Source organism: Tasmannia lanceolata, unplaced genomic scaffold (genome assembly GCF_043159265.1).
Source record: "Tasmannia lanceolata isolate RefF3 unplaced genomic scaffold, GAP_Taslan_0.1 ptg000002l, whole genome shotgun sequence".
Lineage (NCBI taxonomy): Eukaryota > Viridiplantae > Streptophyta > Magnoliopsida > Canellales > Winteraceae > Tasmannia > Tasmannia lanceolata.
Window position 1 is genome coordinate 18631935 of NW_027518679.1, and position 21320 is coordinate 18653254.

The 21320-nt window shown below is 39.8% G+C and overlaps 1 protein-coding gene across 1 annotated transcript in view; it reads right to left on the bottom strand.

The window, feature by feature from the left end:
- Positions 1-7022: 7022 nt before the first annotated feature.
- The window catches only part of LOC143884035 (rhomboid-like protein 20), a 38856-nt gene continuing 24558 nt past the window's right edge, over positions 7023-21320 (bottom strand). Inside the window, exons 4-8 of the mRNA XM_077387415.1 lie at positions 11742-11808; positions 10302-10453; positions 10107-10208; positions 7871-7996; positions 7023-7583 (exon numbers count right to left, since the gene is read on the bottom strand). Coding sequence (XP_077243530.1) covers positions 7410-7583; positions 7871-7996; positions 10107-10208; positions 10302-10453; positions 11742-11808 — 621 coding nt within the window. The 3' untranslated portion in view covers positions 7023-7409. The remainder of the gene's footprint in view (positions 7584-7870; positions 7997-10106; positions 10209-10301; positions 10454-11741; positions 11809-21320) is intronic.

A 21320-nucleotide genomic window follows, 5' to 3' on the forward strand; every position in this document is an offset into this window, starting at 1 on the left:
TTTGGCACAATCGATCGTCAAATACAATTAGGATAATTATATTCAATTGTCGTATATCTGATGAGGCCTCCAAACAAACTCAAGTTAGATATAATTAAATATAACTTAATCGGGAATTCCACAACTGATTCCTCAACTTCGATCGGCATATTGCAATGAGTCCCCGCATGGGCATTCGCCACTTTATCCTGGCACTGTCCTGTGTAGTGCCATATGTCACATATTGAAGAGTTCACCACAACGACTTCTCTAGTTAAGTGTGCTTCTTATACACTATCATAATACAGTGCACATAATTCAACGCACACCAAAAAATGTACATTAGCCCAATTCCGTCGAATTACTTTCCAATCCCTCTCACATGTATATATTTCCAAATGCTATGTGAGTACATTCCAATGTGAGACACACTAATACATGATCTACTTGTTTCCTCAAGCACATAGTGCTACAAGTCTTCATGAGCTGATCCCTTCAAGCAAAACCTAGCATAGCATTCGAAGTACCACGTTTAGGGGCTTAATTCCATCGGCAGTTCCCATGGTCCTATCACCACCGCTCGATGCATTCTGTGGTCTTGTCCCAGCACCAATTAGGTCACTAGACATTCCTAACACCTCGCTCACCATGGAAATATAGGTCCAAACCGATTAAGGAGATATTTCAAGATTCCATCAATCACATGGTATACATTATAGTGTAGTAGGAGAAAATTAGATCAGTGACGATAAATGATCTTACACTGCCACACAAAATCTCATAAACAACCGAAGTCCGAGTGAAAAAAGAAGAAACATTGAGCTTTGACATGCTTACCATGAAGACTGTTACCCCATGGTGTGGGCACAGCTACCCAAGAGCTACCCAAGAGCGTAAGTGTTGGGGGGTTTCCATGAGAAAGCAATTAATCACACATTGGATAAGTGAGTGGATGTGGATGGGCTTAAAAGGATTCGGGCACCCTCCCCTTAACGGCTAGCTTTTGAGGGTGAGCTGTACCCAGGTCCTAATAAGTTGTATCAAAGCTAGGGCATGGTAACCCCGGTGTGCCTCCGAGGACGGAAAAATCCCACGGGGAAAAATCTTGGTAGCCCAGGTATGCCTTCGAGGATGGAAAAATCACTCGGGGAAGATCTCGTAGTTCCCACGTTACCTTCGCATGGAGGGGCAAGATTGTCCACGATGTTTCCAAGTGGAGGGGGAGATTGTTGGGGGGTTTCCACGTGAATTAATCCCACGTCGGATAAGTGAGTGGATGTGGATAGGCTTAAAAGGATTAGGGCACCCTCCCCTTAACGGCTAGCTTTTGAGGGTGAGTTCTACCCGGGTGAAACCCAGCCCAGCCCAGCCCACCCGTTTGCCAGGTCTAAATGTAAGAGAGAGGCAAAGAGGTCGGAGAGAAAAGGATACTCGACATGTGGTAGGTGAGGAGATCATCCCATGAGGTTAGAAAACAGGGAAAACAAATATCATATTTTAAACAGAGATTTTTTATTTTTATTTTTCCTTTCCTGTGTTTACATCCTCTATCACATGCTCTTCTTACCCACGGCCCTCAAATCTCCCTCACCAGCTCTCTACCTTTCTCTCACCCTGGGTAAATAAATATTCCATGAATTTTAGTTTCAGGGTTGCCAAACATGCCTTCCCCAAAATATGAGTAGAGATAGTTGTCTAACATTTCAAAATGTATCAACATGCCTTCCCCAAAATATGAGTAGAGATAGTTGTCTAACATTTCAAAATGTATTAATCGTGGCCCAAGAAATGAACGGTTTGGATCATTCTATGAGGTGGCCCCACATTACTTTATGACAAATATTGGAATTCATGCCCACACACCATAAAAAATCTCCTATACAAAATGTTCCTGAAAAAAAAAAAAAAAAAAAAAAAAACATTTTGTAGAACGAAAAGACAATGTCCTTTGGGCAATTTCGAGATTTTACATTTTTTAGACAAAAAGAACAAATTTCTTCTAATAGTCACAATAAGACAAGACTTTTTTAAAACAAACAGGAGCATCGTACATGTCGCACTCTCTAGTCTCTAGTGTCTGTCCATTGATTGAGTGGGTCATCACAAGTACAATCCATTTTCTTTGGTCGCACACTCGCACCATTATAAGATGATTCTAACCCCTTAGTCAAAACCTATATCAAACATGACCCATACCAACATGGCTTTGGCAACCATATCTCTGTACGAAAGGGATTTGACCCCATTGTGCTAGGGCAGAGACCGCCATTCTCTGTGTGCCCTACAAGTTGGCACACTAATTTAGGCCTCATTTGTTTTGAATTTTGAGAAATGATTTTGAGTCCAAACCTAGTTATTCGAATCGAGATCGAGTCGAATATAATTAGTTTTGGACTCAAAATCCAAACCAACAAGAATCATCCATAAAAAAAACTCTAACAAGACAAAAATAGATGATAAATCTGAAGTTTAGCAGCTTCATGTCATCACAGAACAATACAAATAGAAATTGGTGATAGATAGACAAAGAAAAATGACATATCCCAACAATCATTGCTAATTTTTTTTCCAATTGATCATTTGTAGGCTCCATTGTTGTGGGCCCCATTTTGATTGGAAAATCCACATCCTTTATATATAAGACATCATTTAAGAGAAGCTAAACCAGTGATTTTTATAGACCTTAATCTTACTTCCGCATGCGGCCAGGACTATGTGGGTTGCCTCATGATAGTCCACCAAATCAACGGTTTCGATTGAACACATCACGCCGTCAAGGGCTGAAAATCGATCATCAGGATCGAATCCTAACAGTGATTGTTGGGTTTCTATGACAGACATTTGTAAGTGAGCACCCCCATCCTTAATCAAACTGGGAGAAGAAGCTGTACTGTGTTCCGGACTTTAAATAGTGGGAAAGATGAGGAGAAGCCCAATTAAATAAGAGAGGCCCAATTAAATAAGGACAACGACTTATGATACACAATGGTTAAGAAGGCTCTCATCCCATAACGCAATCCAGCAGTTTCAAAAATAGGGACCACCAATAATTTTTACCGGGTCCCTAATTTTTTTTGCAAGTTAAGACACAGAAAGCTACCTTTCATAATCTAATATAAATGGTAGATAATATTTGGACCACGCACTAAAATTAAACCATTAAATAAACAAAGGGAATGTCTTGGCAGTTTTGCAAATGGAGGTGATATATTTTGTCCCCTTTTCTTACCTGAGACAGCTCCCTTCAGTGTATTCATGACTACACTACAAGGGGCTATCTGAAGGAAGAAAAAGGGGCGAATATATTCAGGTGAGAATAGCCACCTGCTAGCGAATTCATTTAATTGGTCGGATTCAGCCGTGAAATGGGTTTTTGTGAAGTTTCTTAGACATTCCCACTTGAACAATATTGGTGAGGAATTGATTAGAGTATTATTAGACCATTAATGGCCGTTAGGTTTATAATTAGAATAAACAATATCATTAAGGAACTTATTAGAGTATTGTAAGACCCTCATGGCCATTAGGCCTATTGTTGGAGTTAGGTTATCAGTGTCATTTCCTTTTTCTACTTTTATGTCTTATAACATTTTTTTTTTTTTTTTGTGACGCGATGTGTCCCCACCCCCTTTCAGGAGTAGGACTATTCCCTACGGATGCAAGCAGTGGCCCACACACCACGTGCATTAGGATAAATCCAGGGGATTCAAACACTCGCCCCCAGGGAGCAAACCCGTGACTTATCCCGAAGAGCCAACACCCGTTTGGGTTGCAAGTCTTAAGTAGGAAAATGATGCTTGCATTGCCCTGCATTTATAATGGCACTTGTCACATTTATATAAGGAATTGTGCCATCCCTACACATCTACATAGAAAAGTGTAAACAATAGAGGACTGTTATTATCAAAATAAGGGATTATGGTTATCATTTAGCCTTAAAAATTGAGTCTATTAGACAGCTTTGCCTTCATAAACATGATTGTCACATCGAAATGTAGCATATCTTGTCAAATTACTTAGGCCCTGTTCATTTGAGATTATGACAACCAATTATTGGATTGGACTGTCCAATCCAATAACTGGTTTGGGACTGGGGGCTCACCATCGGTTGTCATAATATGAAACAAACAGTGCCTAATTAAGGCTAGAACTATTTGGGAGCTCTGTTCATTTCATATCATGACAAGCGATTGTGGGCCAAACCGATTATTCCACTCAAAATTACATTTAATTTTGAGTCCAATAATAGGTTTGGAGCCAACAATCCTTTGTCACAATCTAAAAAGAACAGGGCCTTAGGATTCATGTGAACTTATGAAACAGAGATTTCAGTCAGGGCCATAGGATTCGTGTGAAATTATAAAAACAAAAATTTCAGTGAGTCTCCATCACAATTTTGAGTACAAATTCAATATATTTGAAATACACAATTTTACATAATCTTATAACCTAAAGACCACCTATGGATACTTATACCTTCTCGATTAAAGGGCTCAACCTTTATCCATCAAACATATTTTGGTTCCACCCTTACCCTCAATGCATCCCGCAAGGCAATGGGTTTGATTCACCAAAGTAAAAGCGTTGTCAAGGAAGATGCTTGTAAAAACATCAGCTATTTGATCCTTTGTAAAAATGAACTGTTCTTGAGTTTCACTTTATCTCAGGCGAAATGAAAGTTAATCTCAAGATACTTGATGCGTGCTACTACATTATAATTTTCATTAATCTTCCTTGATTTCCATTGACTGTAACATTTAATTATATGAAGCACTTACACAGATAAACATAGGAAGAGATATTGAATATCCTAATCCAAGTTACCTAACCTAACCTAACTACCTAATTTGCCACACTTACAATCAACGGTCAGATTATGAGAAATTACACTACGTATATTAACAATAGAGAGCACAGAAAGCTACCTTTCATAATCTAATACAAATGGCAGATGATAGGAACACGCTCTAAAATTACACCATAAAATAAACGAGGAAAATGATTGTGAGCTTGAAGCTCATAAAGCTTATATGAGCTTGAGGGCCCAAACACATGGTCCCACATTTTTCGTGGTGATCCAAACCATTCATTTGCAAGGCCCCATCATAGATAGGGTGTGTACCAAAAATCAGCTCCATTGGATCATCATAACCCCTCCAAAAGCGGAGGGAAAAAATGGGCAAATTTGTGGCCAACGGTGTCTGTCCATTTTGCCCTACACTTTTGGATGGGTTAGGATGATCCTATGGAGCTGATTTTTTGTACACATCCTATCTATGTAAGAGCCTTTCAAATGAATGCTTTGGACCATCCTAACAATATGAGCCCACATGTGTTTGGGCCCTCAAGCTCATATAAGCTATATGAGCTTCAAGCTCACAATCATTTTCCTCAAAATAAACAAGGTAGGCAATTTATTTGGCATTGTCACTTTTTCAGGTGAGAACAGCCACCTCCTAGCGAATTCATATAATTGGTCTACTTAAACAATATCATTAAGGAATTGATTAGAGAATTATTAGACCATCAATGGTCATTAGGTTTATAATTAAAACAAACAACATCATTAGGGAACTGATTAGAATACTATTAAACCCTTAATGGCCATTAGGCTTATTGTTGGCGTTAGGAGATCAGTGTCAATTTTCTACTTTTATATTTTATAAAGTAATTATTAAATTGCAAGTCTCAAGTAGGGCTATGATATTTTCACTGCCTTGAATTTATAATTTATAATGGCACTCGTCACATTTAAGTAATTCTCTGAGAGGATATCAGTAACTTTTAGCTGCCCTAAATAGATCTGGCAAACGGGTTGGCAGGGCCGCGTTTCACCCAACCCGTATGGGTCCGGGTCTTATGGGCCTTTGGTTATCCCAGACCCCACCCGTACGGACCGGGTAGACCCGTGGGTCACCCAGTTTTTTTTTCTGTTTTTTTGCTGTTTTTATTCCCACACTATAATAGGATGATCCAAACCGTCCATGTGATGGGGCATAACATAAATAGGTTGTGCCCAAAAAATCATTTCCATAGGATGATCCTAGCCCTCTTATCTATGGAGGAATTGCATATTAGTATTCATGGAAACCTCTATAGATTGGAGGACTAGGATCATCCTGTGGAAATGATTTTTGGGGCACAACCGATTTAAGTTGTGTTCCATCACATGGATGGCTTAGATCATCCTATGATGTGGTCTGTACAGTACTTTCTAAAAAATACAGTACTATAAAGGCTTATACTGTATATAAAATCTAAATCATTTGGGTTTTTACGGGCACCCGGAGGTCCACCCGGCCCGGCCCAGTTTTCATGTGACCAGTACGAGCCGGGTCAAATTTCAAACTGGTGACCCGGACCCATAAATTACGAGCGGGCTGGGTGAACGCGAGGTCCGGGTCACTTTTTGCCAGGTCTAGCCCTAAACATCTGTAAAGATACGTGTAAAAAAAGAGAGTCGGGTGTCTTGAATTAAACCCGGTTGGGGTCCAAATCGGCCCAGCTCGTTTTAAGTGTTTTTCAGCCCGATTGGAGTAAGCATTGGCCCGCTTTATATAAAGGGGTTTTAGGGCTTCTTTTCGTCGTCTTGTCTTTTAGAAGAGGGATGGGAGCTCAAAGGGCGAAAAAGGGTGTGCTAGGGTTTTCACATGGGTTTGGTGAGAGATTCTAATCCTCTCGTGATCTCTTTTTCTTATAGCGGATTTTCCCGTCGCCTCTAGCCTGGATGTAGACTTTGCCGAATCGCGTAAATCTGTGTCTTTGTGCAATCGCTCGTCTTTGTTTGCTTAGTTTTGGTTCACCATTAAAATTACAGGTTGCTTAAAGAGAGGGTTTTCACAACAAAAGCCAATAATATCCTACAAATAATAACAAGATTAGAGCATATACTTACCAGACTGCAGCAAAAAATTCCAAACCGTATTCAAGAACACCCCCATAAGAAGCAAATCGGAGATGAAATGAAAGATCCCCAACACAGCAACCATATCCGCCAATGAGTTTCGATATGTTCCTGCACTAATGAGTTCAGCAATACAATATTAAAAAACAAGTCATACTGCATGTTTCATACCTCATTAACTACAGAGTCTGGTGATCTTCAGATGAAAAGATGTGTGAGTTTTATACGTTTTATATTCCATCTGTTCAATACACAGAAAATTTACAGGCTCTCCTGATTCTATTAAGATTACCTCGACATATTTGCAGCCATTCATCTTCCGAAGTGAATTTTCAAACTCAAACAGGAAATAGAGAAAGAAGAGAACAAATCTGTTATATGGACTGCTGTGAGTGTTCTTAAATCATATCTAGCTAGTCTTACCACATGGGTCCCTCTCTATTTGTTAATCGATGTGGGTAGATCAATTCAATATCAGGAAATCCAATCCGCCAACTTTAGTTCCAAAGCAAAATCAGTGTCTGAATTAATGGGACTGTGTTTCGAGGAGTATGTTCGTGGCCACATTAATGTCGTTTCTGGCCTGCACAAGTGCCTGTCTTGCTGAGTTCCTGTCGAAGCCCATCGCCACTAATGTACCAATTGAGTTCTCAGGTGGCTCCACTACAGAAACAAGGGGCGCGGAGGGCGGATAGTTCCCCTGAACACAAACCAGGATAAGCAGGTTAAGAGCTGTAACTAAGTACAAGAGCCGGAAGGGGAATTGATGGTTCATAAGGATCAAGAACACAAAGTTGAAGTAATTTATTTGCAAGTTCCTTATCAAGCAGAAAACAAAAGGAATGCGTCACACCCTGAAGTACTTAGGCCCGTGACATAATGTCCGATATTAGCAGCCATAAATAATTGGGACACAATTGAAAATCTGAATAGAATAGAATAGAATATTCAATGAACTCAAAGTGAAACATTTAACAAAAAACTTGCCTCTCGTTGGCGACCTGGAATAGATGGTACACTTCCTACAATATTCCCTCTTGATGCTCTGGATGGTGACCGTCCCGAGGAAGGCCATGATAGCCGCGAGAAAAATGACGTTACAAATCCTGGGAACTGTTAAAATTCCAAATTTATATAATCATGCACTGTAAGCAATAGTGCACCGTAAGCAATAAGACAATCAGATCTAGCAATACATAGATTTGTTGCATCTACACTTTATCGAAGAAAAATGGAACAATTTTCGTCAACTTCCCAGAATACATTCTTCTTGTAAACAGGAAAATATACAAATCAAAACCCTCAAAACCCGAGGCCACCGGCAAACACTTTCCCCATATACACAACAGCACAGACAGTTTGCTTTTACATAAATCAAAATTTTCTGAAGAGCCATTGGTACAGAAATTAAATAGTATCACAGCATATAAAATTGAAAAATTTTATAACTCACAAAAAAGAAGACTTTCAAAGCAGTGTCTCATGCCTAGTTTTTTGGTAGGTAGGCTGGGAACTACCAACCATCCACAAGCTAACGGACAAATGAAGGTTGTCAACCAGAGTTTGGGGAATCTTCTAAGCAGCCCTAGGTGACAAGTCGAAACAATGCAATATTGTTCTTTCACATGCTGAATTTGCATAATACAACTCGGATAATAGACTAGCCGACAAAACTCTATTTGAAATTGTCTATTGAAGAACACCAAATCAAACTTCAAATTTGGCTCCAACATCAAATTTGGAGAAGGTTAGTGATAATGCCTACGCAATGGCTGTAGGAAAGATTGGTCTACATGAAGAAATTTGGAAGAATCCAATGCTAAGAACTGAGAAGATGCAAATTTATACCGAAGAACCAAGGTGATTGAATTTGTTGGTTTTTTATGTTATATTTATAGAAAAATGTTCACTTCACAAACATAAAATAAAATGAAGTCGATTGATGCATGCCCGATCATAAAGAATATCAACAATAACAAGTACAAAGATGAATTCCCAGAACGGCTTCACATATAGCCAACTCTTAGTGTATCTAATCTACAACTGTCATTGTAATAGCAACAGCAAGAAATAAAATCTCAAGTTGTGGACTAAAGATCAAGTAAAGAAGTGTGATGATGTTGAAGAAAATATCAGAGACAGCCATATCACTCCAAATGATTCAAATCTGATCTAGTCTAGTGGAAAATTGAAGATGAAATGAAAAAGCTCTGGAAGAATAGATGACAAAATCAACAATCCAACTCTGGGACAAGTTACTTCCAAACCAGGAGGGACTGATGCAGTCCAACTTTTGAAGCAAAATAATACTAAAGTCAGCCCCAAGCCATCACTGAAGAGTTGCCAAAGGACCATGAAAAGAAAATGGGAGGTTGGTGTGTGTGTGTGGGGGGGGGGGGGGGGTGGGCTTGGGTTAAGGGGGGACTATCTGTAAACTTATATCGTGTGGTGCCACATAATGCTATTTTGCACTAAATTAACAAATAGGGGCTGTTTTTGGTACAGATGACTTACAACTTCTCTCGGAAATAAGAACTGGACTATTGCTTTGGTTGCAATTTTGGAGGCTTTCTAAGCAAGTGGAAGTGAAAAAAAAATATGGACAGGAATAATTATCAATAAGGTTGGGGTTGTAAATTAGGAAAGATTGTAGAGGAATAAGAAAAATTAATGGGCAGTTTTAGACTGTGTTACAGCAGCCTTTTTCATTGGAAGATTGATATTGCTATAGAGTCTAACAGGAGGTTTTCTATTTACTTTTGAAAAGGACTGGTGTATCAGGAATGGGGACTTTCAATAGAAGTAGGAGTTACTTTTGCAGAAGGCCAGCTAAATAGAAAGTCTATCACATACCCTCCTTTTGCAAAGGCCAGCTAAATAGTATCTCATCTTTAAAGCATTATCTGTATCTACATTTCAGTATGACTTGATCACGGTGTCTGATAACAGCCATTTTATCATTTTTTGTTAAGTATTATTTTTAGGGCGAAGATAAATTTGCACCCCTCTAACGTGAATTGACGTCAAAAAGCATTGAAGTCTGCCACATACCCTCCTTTTGAGGTTGCCTTGTCATCAGAAATGATTGACCAGTAATAAAAATGTTCCTAAGTTGTGGTACCCAGGAAAAAAAAAGGATAAAACAAACTTTGCAAGATCTAATCAGACCAAAGAAGACTGGGAAGGCATTTTAATACTACTTATAGGCATCAATTGAAGTCACCTTTATCCTGCGGACGCCAAATACATTGAGGTGATATATGAAACCAGCAAGAACACCACATATGCCCGGCAGGAGAGATCTTTTCCAGGACGACAAAAGAAGCTGAAAGAATAAAACTTTAATTAGATCAGCATAAGTTCGCAAAAGAGCAGGGTTCACTATGATAACATTAAGTGGTTTAGAATAAGTTTTTACCTGAAGGCCAGCTAAATATATAAATGATTTGTCTGAGAAGCGAAAACCAAATATGCGAAACCTTGTCGTAACTGGAATGTCGAAGTAAAAAGGCACGAAGGATGAAAAGATAAGACCATAGGGTCTCGATGCTAGTCTGCTTAAGGTGGGTTCTGCAGAAGATAAAACACAGAAAGAAGCTTCCTTGACGTCAAAAATGAAAAACCAACTTAAACACAGAATGATGGAATTATTTTCCACCAATATGATTCTCTCACCATACCATCATGACAGCATCAAAACTTTCAAACTTCATACAGTACTAGGTTTAAAAATAGGGCGATGATAAATTCGCACCCCCTGTAGGATAATTCGCACCCTTTTAAAGGATGGTATGTGACATGCTGCCTAGGTTAATACCGGCCGTAACACTTTTTCTCAAACTTGGAAAATCTATAAAAAACGAAAAGAGGATACAAGAACAGATAAAAGAACCAGAAAAAGAAAAAAAAAACACACATACCATTACAAGAGGATAAAAGAACGGTTAAAAGAACAGCCCAGGAAAAGGATAATACACACCCTTACAATTCAGGCATCCCATCCCAAACCTTTAGTTCACAAAAACAACCATTGTACCAAATTAAATATGATGAAAAGAAATAAAAGGAAAACAATATGGGCAATTGCTAACCCATCAAAGGTAGGCAATCACCTCTTATTGCCTAGTCAATAAACCATGACCTTTAGTTACTTTCCCTAATGAGTTGCTGACTTTTCATCTGCCCTAATATGAAAAAAAAAAAAAAAGGTAAAAGAAAAGGGTATCACTATTAACGTTGAGAAACCTCGATTGGTAGTTCCCAAAGAAATCCAAAAGCTGACAAATGTCGACTCAATGATGCCAAATTTTGAAGCAAAGTTATTGATGAAAAAAAAATTGAAAATCAGAGGACAATATATTTTTACACCCTTCCTAGGGAGTTGAAAACTTTTATCCAAGACAATGAAAAAGGAAATACGAACATGAAGAGCTGCAATAAACCAGAAGTTCCTCCCTAGCAAAGTCTGAGAAAGGAAATGTTCAAAAGGCAGAATGACACCAAATGAAAAAAGAAAGAACACACGAGATACACCAGAGTGGAAGTTGAGCCCTTGCCCTAGCATTGATGCCATCAAGTATGTAGCAATGAGGTCAGGGGTTCAAATTTCATCCCTGGAAAAAGGGTAAAAACAAGAAAAAATGAACAGATACAGTGGAGTTGGAGAAGCAATGTAAGCAACAGAAGGGGAATTGTACGGGTAGGACATTCTAAAATGACTAGATTATTAGAATAAGAGGCGGAAAAGCAGTTGCTATTTACAAGACTGACCTACCTACTACAATGATTCTCACAAAAAATGGTTACATCATGCTAAATTAAAATGTCATCAGCTTGCAATTTAATAAGTAAAGAATACCTTTAAGTAATTGCAAAGGAAGGATCTCAAACAGTGATGTAACTACCATAGAGAACATGATAAAAACCTGCATAATCAGGTCATTCAACAATAAGCCCAATAACCTAGATTGAACTAGAATGACTACTCAATGTTGAGACCAATTCATCAAAAAAATAAGCAGTAAACCTTCATTTTGTCTCCAAAAATCATGGACAAAAATTAATGCAGTAGTAAACGATTAACATGTGGTAATAAATGAATATACATAGCCCCTTTGAACTGCAAAATGAAAAGGCATATATTTTCCTTAACAGTAGCAAAATAATGTATTAAGAACAAAACATCATCTTCATGTGACTCAGCTATTCAATGGCACAAAACAGGAAATACAAAATAAACAGCGGAAAAAAGAAAAAAACCAATCTTCAAGCAGGAAGCGAACCCCAGTCACAAATGCTGATCCCCAATCACAAATTCTGATTAACACCACCACGCGCAAACGAATCTGCGTCAGAGTTGGGATCCCTCCACAGATGACTATAAGTCACGTGATGGTCAGACAGTAAATCTAAAGCCTCCTCAATGGCATCGGCCACACACCAAGGAAATACCCTACCAGAATTCATTCAACAAATCGTACTCCGCTGTTGAAAGAATCCCCTCAACAATGGAGGGACCTTAGCCTCCTGGAACTCATCAAACTCTCATGGATCATACCTTCTCCACCATCGGAGTCACTGAGACCTTAGAAATAATCCAGGATTCAGAACTACGAGCCCTTTTTGTTTCTCTATTGGTATGGTGCCCTAATAGGTCACTAGCACCCTCGTCGAACTGGTTTACTATTGCTGGTGTTCCCCTCCTATTACATGCAACTAGTAAAAGGGGTAATTGAGGATAATGAGTAGGTTAATTTCGAGGATAACCATGACTCCTTAAGTTTCATTAGATTTAACTTCTCTGAGATACTCTTCCCAGAGACTGACTTCCATACAAATACCATCAGTACAGCAATAACTGATTACAATAACTTACAATAACTGCTGCTTGTGTGGATTCCTCTCAACCACACACAATACAATCAACAACAACAGACAATAACTACTATTACAGCACATGACAATAACTGTTAAAACTGAATAACAATTTTTATTTACTTAAATAATTATAATAAATAACTATTGCCACGTCATACATCTTCCATGTATGCACATAACAATCTCCTCCTGATCAAACAACCTTGTCCTCAAGGTTGACACCTGGAAAGCGATCCATCAAACGGTGATAAGGCTCCCAAGTTGCATTATCACGATCAGAACCCTGCCATTGGATGAGAACTTCTGCGATTGGGCAGTTGCCTCGACGAATGACCCAACGATCCAGAATGCTCACTGGAAGTGGTTGGATAATTCCTTCATCCGTAACAGGTGGTAATTGCATTTGCAACACTTTGTGCTCTCCGATCTTCTTTTTAAGACAGGAGACATGAAATACAGGGTGAATTCTTGAGGAGGGAGGCAAATCCAGACGATATGCCACCTGTCCAATTCTTTCCACGACTTTGAATGGCCCATAAAACTTAGGGGAAAGCTTCATAGACTTTCGGATTGCAATACTGACTTGTCGGTAAGGTTGCAGCCTAAGGAATACCCAATCACCTATTGCAAATTCTCGATCTGTACGATGCTTATCTGCAAAATGTTTCATACGCTCTTGAGCAATAACCAAATGTTCCTTGAGAAGTGACATGATTTCTTCTCGTGTACGTAAAAGATGATCAAGTGCTTGAACTTTTGTCGTTTCACGTACACAAGATAGTAATCTGGGTGGTGCCACTCCATATACTGCTTCATGAGGCGAGATATGTGTGAATGTATGGGTTTTGGACCTTTTGCTATTGTACCAATATTCAGCCAATGACAGCCATGTGGACCACCCTTTAGGACGAGACGCCGCATAACACCTTAGGTAGTGCTCAAGTGTACGGTTAACTACTTCTGTTTGGCCATCAGTTTGAGGATGATAAGCCGAACTAAGAAGTAACTTTGTGCCTTGCAATCGAAATAATTCATGCCAAAAAGAGCATATAAACACCTTGTCTCGATCGCTAACAATTGTTTCCGGCCTTCCATGTAATTTAAATATATGATCAAGAAAAACCCTTGCCACAGTGCGTGCCGTAAACGGATGAGAAAGTGGAATGAAATGGGTATTACTTAGATAAGTGGTCGACAACTACCATGATAATGTCTTTATTGTCAGATGGGGGTAGACCCTCAATAAAATCCATAGAGAGATCAGTCCAAATGCGCTCAGGGATTGGAAGAGGCTGAAGAAGACCGGGAGGTATATTTTCCGCTCGATTACGTTGACAAGTGTCACACTCCCAAACATAGGATCGGATGCAAGATCGCATTCCTTGCCAATAAAAATCTTTCTAAACATTGTGTAGCGTTGAATGATACCCAGAATGGCCTCCCAATGGGCTGTCATGAAACTGTTGCAATATTTTAGGGATAACTTCAGAAGTTGGGCTGAGATATATTCGGTCTTTATAAAACAGAATTCCATCTTTACACTTATAGTGCGAGTTGGCAAGAGACCCCTTGTCAAACTGTTCCCTTTTGTTTCGTAAGTCTTCACATGTAGATATTCCGCCTTAATTTCCTCCATCCATGCAGCAACTGCCGAAGATATAGCACAGAGTGGATCATCTCCCCATCTAGATAATGCGTCTGCAACTCTATTTTCTTTTCCTTTTTTATACTCAACTGAAAAATCATACCCTAGCACCTTGGTGATCCAACGTTGCTGCATTGGTGTTCCCACTCGTTGCTCTAATAGATGCTTGAGACTCTGTTGATCGGTACGCACAACGAATCGACGGCCAAGAATATATGGTCTCCATTTTTGGACTGCGAGTATTAAGGCCAACAATTCCTTTTCATATGTAGATAGATATAAATTTTTTCCATGTAAAGTCTGACTAAGAAAAATGCTAGAGGACGATTACGTTGCATAAGGACTGCACCAATCCCATTACCTGAAGCATCACACTCGATCATGAAGCGTTGGCTGAAATCTGGAAGCGCCAAAACTGGCGGTGTGCACATTGCTTGCTTGAGGAGGAGGAAAGTTGATTGGGATTCAGAAGTCCATTTGAAATTATCCTTCTCAAGCAAAGAATATAATGGGCCTGCAATTTTCCAATAGTCCTTGATAAACTTACGGTAATAACCCGTAAGTCCTAAAAATCCTCTAAGACTTTTGAGAGAAGTTGGGTTCGGCCAATCAGTCATACAAGCTATTTTACCAGGGTCGGCTGCCACACCATCTTTAGTTATGAGGTGTCCAAGATACTCAATTTTGTCACTGCCAAATTCATATTTGGATGCCTTTGCATAGAGCTTGTTAGTACGTAAAACCTCCAGTGTAAGACGCAAATGGTGCATGTGATCATCAACTGTCCTACTGTAAATCAAAATATCATCGAAGAATACAAGAATAAACTAACGCAAGTATGGACGGAAGAGATCATTCATCAATCCTTGAAAGGTCGATGGAGCATTAGTGAGACCAAAAGGCATCACTAAAAATTCATAATGGCCTTCATGGGTTCGAAATGCCGTCTTCGGTATATCTTCTGGATGGACCCTGATTTGATGGTAGCCCGATCATAGATCAAGCTTGGAAAAGATAGAAGCACCAAAAAGTTCATCTAATAATTCATCCACTACTGGAATTGGATATTTGTCCTTGATTGTCTTGATTGTAGCATGGTTCAGGGCACGGTAATCCACACAAAATCTCCAACTTCCATCTTGCTTCTTGACCAATAAAACAGGGAAAGAAAATGGACTCTGTGAAGGACGGATAATGTCAGTTTGGAGCATCTCTCGTACAATACGTTCGATCTCACCTTTTTTATAATGTGGATATCTGTAGGGACGCACCGTGACGGGTTGAGAACCAGATTGCAATGGAATTCGATGGTCTTGGATGCGTTGAGGGGGCAATTCTGTAGGTTCAGAGAATATATCTTGGTATTCATCCAACAATGGTTGCAACCGGGGATTCTTATTTGAAGGTGGAGCCGTTGTAACCAACGAAAACAATTGTAACAATATCACAATCTTTCTCCTTGAGAACTAATTTCTGAATATTTTCTTCCTGAGAAAATGCCATATCATTAGATGAGATACCTTTAATATGACAAGGTTTCCCATCTTGAATGAACTGCATCCATAAATTCTTAAAATCCCATAAAATTGGTCCAAGGGTTTGTAACCAATGTGCCCCAAGAACCACATCACACCCCCCTAAAGAGAGTAAATAAAAATCTGTTGCAGTAGATAACCCTTGAACATTAAGTTGTATTCCCAAACAACGTCCTTCACTTGATAAGCGTTCTCCATTCGCCACCATGACTGCAAACTTTCCACTATTCACAATTTGGAGTCTAGTTTCTTAGCAACCTTTGGATCAAGGAAGATGTGAGTACTTCCAGAATCAATTAAGATTGCAAAATTGTGAGTCACGATCGTTCCAGTAACTTGCATTGTTTGAGGGGACATCGCTCCAGCCATGGCGTGTAGAGATATTTCAGGAGTATGGTCTTCTGCATCCGTCCCTCCTATATTGTCAATTAGAGTAACATGTTCACTCATGTCTTCCATCTCATCAACCATACATGAGGCATCTAAGAGATAGAGTTTCTGTATTTTACAACAATACCCAGGGGAGAATTTCTCATTGTAATTATAACATAATCCCTTGTCTCGGCGCTCTTGCATTTCGTTGTAGGATAACTTTTTTATGATTGGAGCAGCTTGCCGAGACGTGCTAGCAGATTGTGAAGTTGCAGGTTTGGAAAATTCTACACGACTTTGGCGGCGGCGTATTGCTATCTTCTCTTCCTGTAGACGTGCCAATCCAATGGTTGAGGTTAAGGTGGCAGGTCGTAACATCTGTACTGAAAGTCAGATCATCTTTCAATCCTCCAACAAAACAACTAACTAGGAACGATTCTGGAAGTTGATCTATTCGATTAAGAAGGGCCTCGAATTGAGAATGAAATTCTTCCAGAGTAGATGTTTGGGGCAATTTGGAGAATACTGCTGATGGGTCATCGTACGCCGTTGATCCAAATCGTACCTCTAATGCAATTGTGAAATCCCTCCAGTTTGTTATAGAGCCTGATTTTTCCATCCAACGAAACCATTGAAGAGCCTTTCCTTCCAAATGAAATGAGGCTATCATAACACGTTGATGCATCGGGGTGTTATTGTAGGCGAAGAACTGCTCAACACGATATAGCCAATTGGACGGATCAGTACCATCAAACTTTGGAAAGTCTATACGTGTAGAACGTGTTTGTAGGCCGCCCCATTCATTGGTTTTTGCATCTGTTCGGACAGGGACAGAATGGTCCTCTTCCGTTTCAATTTCTTCATGGTAATGTTGTTCAGTTTGAGGATCTCTTTCAGAATCAAGTATTGCGGTAAATCTTTGAAGTGGATCATCAAATGATTGTCTCATTCCAGAAACCTCATTCCGAGTATCTTCTTGTTGCTTCTGAATTTCTTCAACTTGCAGAGCAATGTCATTGACTCGGCCCATCGTGGAATCGTGAGGCTCTGATACCAATTATTACATGCAACTAGTAAAAGGGGTAATTGAGGATAATGAGTAGGTTAATTTCGAGGATAACCATGCCTCCTTAAGTTTCATTAGATTTAACTTCTCTGAGATAATCTTCCCAGAGACTGACTTCCACACAAATACCATCAGTACAGCAATAACTGATTACAATAACTTACAATAACTGCTGCTTGTGTGGATTCCTCTCAACCACACACAATACAGTCAACAACAACAGACAATAACTAACTATTACAGAACATGACAATAACTGTTAAAACTGAATAACAATTTTTATTTACTTAAATAATTATAATAAATAACTATTGCCACGTCATATATCTTCCATGTATGCACGTAACACCTCCACACATGGAACATTGAGACATTCTGTTTCATTAGTGAAAGGAATGGGACGATTACAGAGGTAGTAGGTGTGCAACTTGGGCCAGGTTGGGTTCGGTTGGGTTGGGATGAGGCCAACCGAACCAACCCGACCTGAGCCCCAACCCGAACCCTAACCCAAGCCCAACCCGACTTGACCTGAGCCCCAACCTGAGAAGAGAAAAATAATAATAAATAAACATTTTTTCACAAAAAACTTCTGAAGAAATCCACTACCAGTTCCCGGAGATGAAAACCAGTTAATAAGGGAAGAAACAAGTTGACATGGAAGAGACAAAGATCCAGAGAAATGTATGGAAGTTGAGAATAGATACAGAGGGAAGTTGGGTTTTGTCTCAAACCTTAGTTGCCGGCAGAGTTGGGTTGGATAGAACAGATCCAGGGCGTGGGTTGCCAGTAAAGTCGCCGCGCTTACCACTCTTAGCCCCACCCATCCCTGAAATGAGAGCTGAGAAAGGGTTTGGGTTTTAGAATTTTAGGGTTTTTGAGTTATACGAGATGAAGGGATGCAGGGATGTGATAGCCTAGAACTAGAAAGAGAAGACGGGTTTGGAATATGCTCACTTAAGAGGATGCATTAAGAAATTTCTTACAGGAAAAAGGATGTGTTAGAAAGTTTGCTGAAAGACACAAAAAGTTGAAGGAAATCGGGTTTTCATCTCGGTTCATGTTACCAATGCCTCAAGCCGAACCCAACCCGAAATAGATTCAGGTTGAGTTTTTCCAACCCTAACCCGGCCCGACCAAATGCCAACCCGACCTGAGAAAAATTCAGGTTCAACCCGATGGGTTTGGGCTGAGCCCGACCCAAGTTGCACCCCTGAGAGGTAGATGAATCGTGCTTTTTGGATCAGGAATAAGGCAAGAAGAATATGCATACTGATCTGACAGAGATCGCCCGAGATTGATCTCATTACGACTACAAATTAAAGGGAACTTTTCTGGTGCAGTTTATTCAAGAAGAGCAACCAAAGACAAAAGGTGAGCAAAAGCACACCTAGGAATCAATCATCAAAGGAGGTTTGTGACTCGGTAAGATTCGATCTTGTTTAAGTATAAAAGATTAAATAACTCCATCTCCTACAGCTTAAGCTTTTGGAGTAATGGGTCGTTTCACATCTTTTAGAGCAAAGGTCCTGAGTTAAACCTCATTGATATTAAAAATCCACATGTACTGGCCAACCCGAAAGAGGGGCCACATGTGCCACGTGTGCACCAGCCCTAAAAAAGTGGGGCCACACGTAAGGGGGAGTGTTAAAGTATAAAAGATTATATGACGCCATCTCCAACAGCTTAGGCTTTTGGAGTAATTGGTCATTTGACAGATCTGACTCGGTTGAAGGTTAGGGATAGCATGGGAGCCTTCAAGTCAATAACCCAAGAGGAGATCATCCACCGTCCATATGGTCAATGAGTACATACGGTCAAGTGTCATACTTCAACTGACAAATAGCTATTTTAAAAAAGACAGTTAAAGCTATTTTAAAAAAGACAGTTAATTTTTAAAAAGACAGTTAAAATCATGCAGTTAATTTTTTTTTTGTTTTTTCTGAAAATTGACAATTTCATTGATACTATGAAGATTACATTGGGGACCAGGGGTCCCTACTTGCATTACATAGAATCAATTAAGGGTGGCTAGGAGCATGCTCCTAGACCAGTAAACAGCCAAAAAATGATCTTCTAGGTCAACCACTACAACGAGTTCTACACTTCCATGCGCTGCCACCCTGCCGAAGACCTATTTCACTTCCCTTTTGAATTCTTCATCTACTACCGCAGCTGAAAATGCCTTCACCATTCCCCCTTCCTTTCCTTTACATTGCAAAATGGTCTCATTTGAAAGTGCGATATTTGTGGACCCCATCAAATCATAGTTGTGACATGCCACGTCACTTAGACTGCTCCACCACTTTCTAGCCGGCTAATTCAAATTTTAAAAATCCCGCTCAAAGGCCTAAAGCTATTGTGCGCCTCTAACAGTGCACGATAGCCAATCCATCGAATCCGATCATCGGCGGCCTCCACCTTGCGCCACCGCCCGTTCCGGGAGATCCCCATTAAACCACCAAGCCAAAAACCCTAATCTAACCCTAGAGGCCACGATTTTTTACCCTAACTTATTCCCCTTCAGCCTCACCAGAACCTAAAATCTTAATCCTACCCTTATTTTCACCTAATCCTAGAGCCCACCATTGTTCACCCTAAACCTACCCTTCTAGCCCCAACGTTGCACCTCAATCAAACCCCATCTTTACCCTCCACATTCAACCTCTTCCTTTTTCCCCCGAATCCGGCCACCCTTTTTCACACTCCTGCCACGTCCACCACTTCCAACAACTCATCAGCCCACTTTCTCCATCCACCCAAAGCAGATCCGATCCTTTCCCCAATAAATCCGGCCATTTCGCACCTCCAGCCACCATTGTTGCATCCCCTGCGAGATCTGCCCAACACCGGGTATCATCCGGCCACTAACACCTCCCTTGCCCGTCAAGGGAGAGAAAGGGAAAGATCAAATAAAATGAAAGATAGATCTAGGAGAAAGAGAGACCGGAGAGGAAGAAAGAGGGGGAGTAGAAAAAGCAGAAAGAGAGAACAAGAAGAGATCAGAAAAGTGAAAGAAAAGAAGATAGGAGGAGAAAGATATGTCAGGAAAGGAGACAAGGAGATCGATCGAAGAGAGAAAGATCAACGAGAAATGGGGGAGAAAAAGGAGAGGGAGAGACGGAAGAGACGAGAGAGAGACGAAATAGGGAAGAGAGAGAGTGTGAGAGACGGGAGAGAGAAACGAAATAGGGAAGAAAACGCTCCCTCTCTAAGGTTTCCATCGACCTAGGGAGGGAGCTCCAAAATCGCCTAAAAAATCATGTTATTGTTAAAGACAGTTAAAATCATGTTATTGTTATTGTAAAGACATTTAAAATCATACAGTTAATTTTAAAAAAGACAGTTAAAATCATGTTATTGTTATTGTTATTGTTAAAATCATATTATTGTTGTTGTTATTGTTATATGCATCTCTTGCCTTTTATTGTCATATTATACTTGTGCATATAGTAAGGGGGAGTAATACTTCATTGTTTCTATATTATTTGATGCTTATCGGTCTATTATTTTCATATCTCGTGCCTCCTAATCAATTTGGTTTGCCATCATAAAAAAGGGGGAGATTGTTAGCCCAAGGTTTCCCATGGGTTCAACTAATCACCTTTACCTTCTTGTTTTGATGCTAACAAACCCAAATGGATTAGCCTTTATGGACTAATGTGTTGCTTTTGTTGTATTGTGCTTTAGACAAGAAATCTACTGGTCAATCCAAAGTTAGCACATCTATCACAATACAACTCAACACATGGCTTGCGGATCAACATGCACAATGAACCAAACGAGCTTGTACATACATTGGAGACATCATCCTTGGAAGATGTTCAATTCAAGAGCTCAAATCAAAGATCCCACAAGCATGCCTAGCAAAGTGTCAAGGGAAGCTTGGAGATGAACAAGCATTGGTGACCTTCTCATGCATCATTGAGATGTTCAAAGAATGGA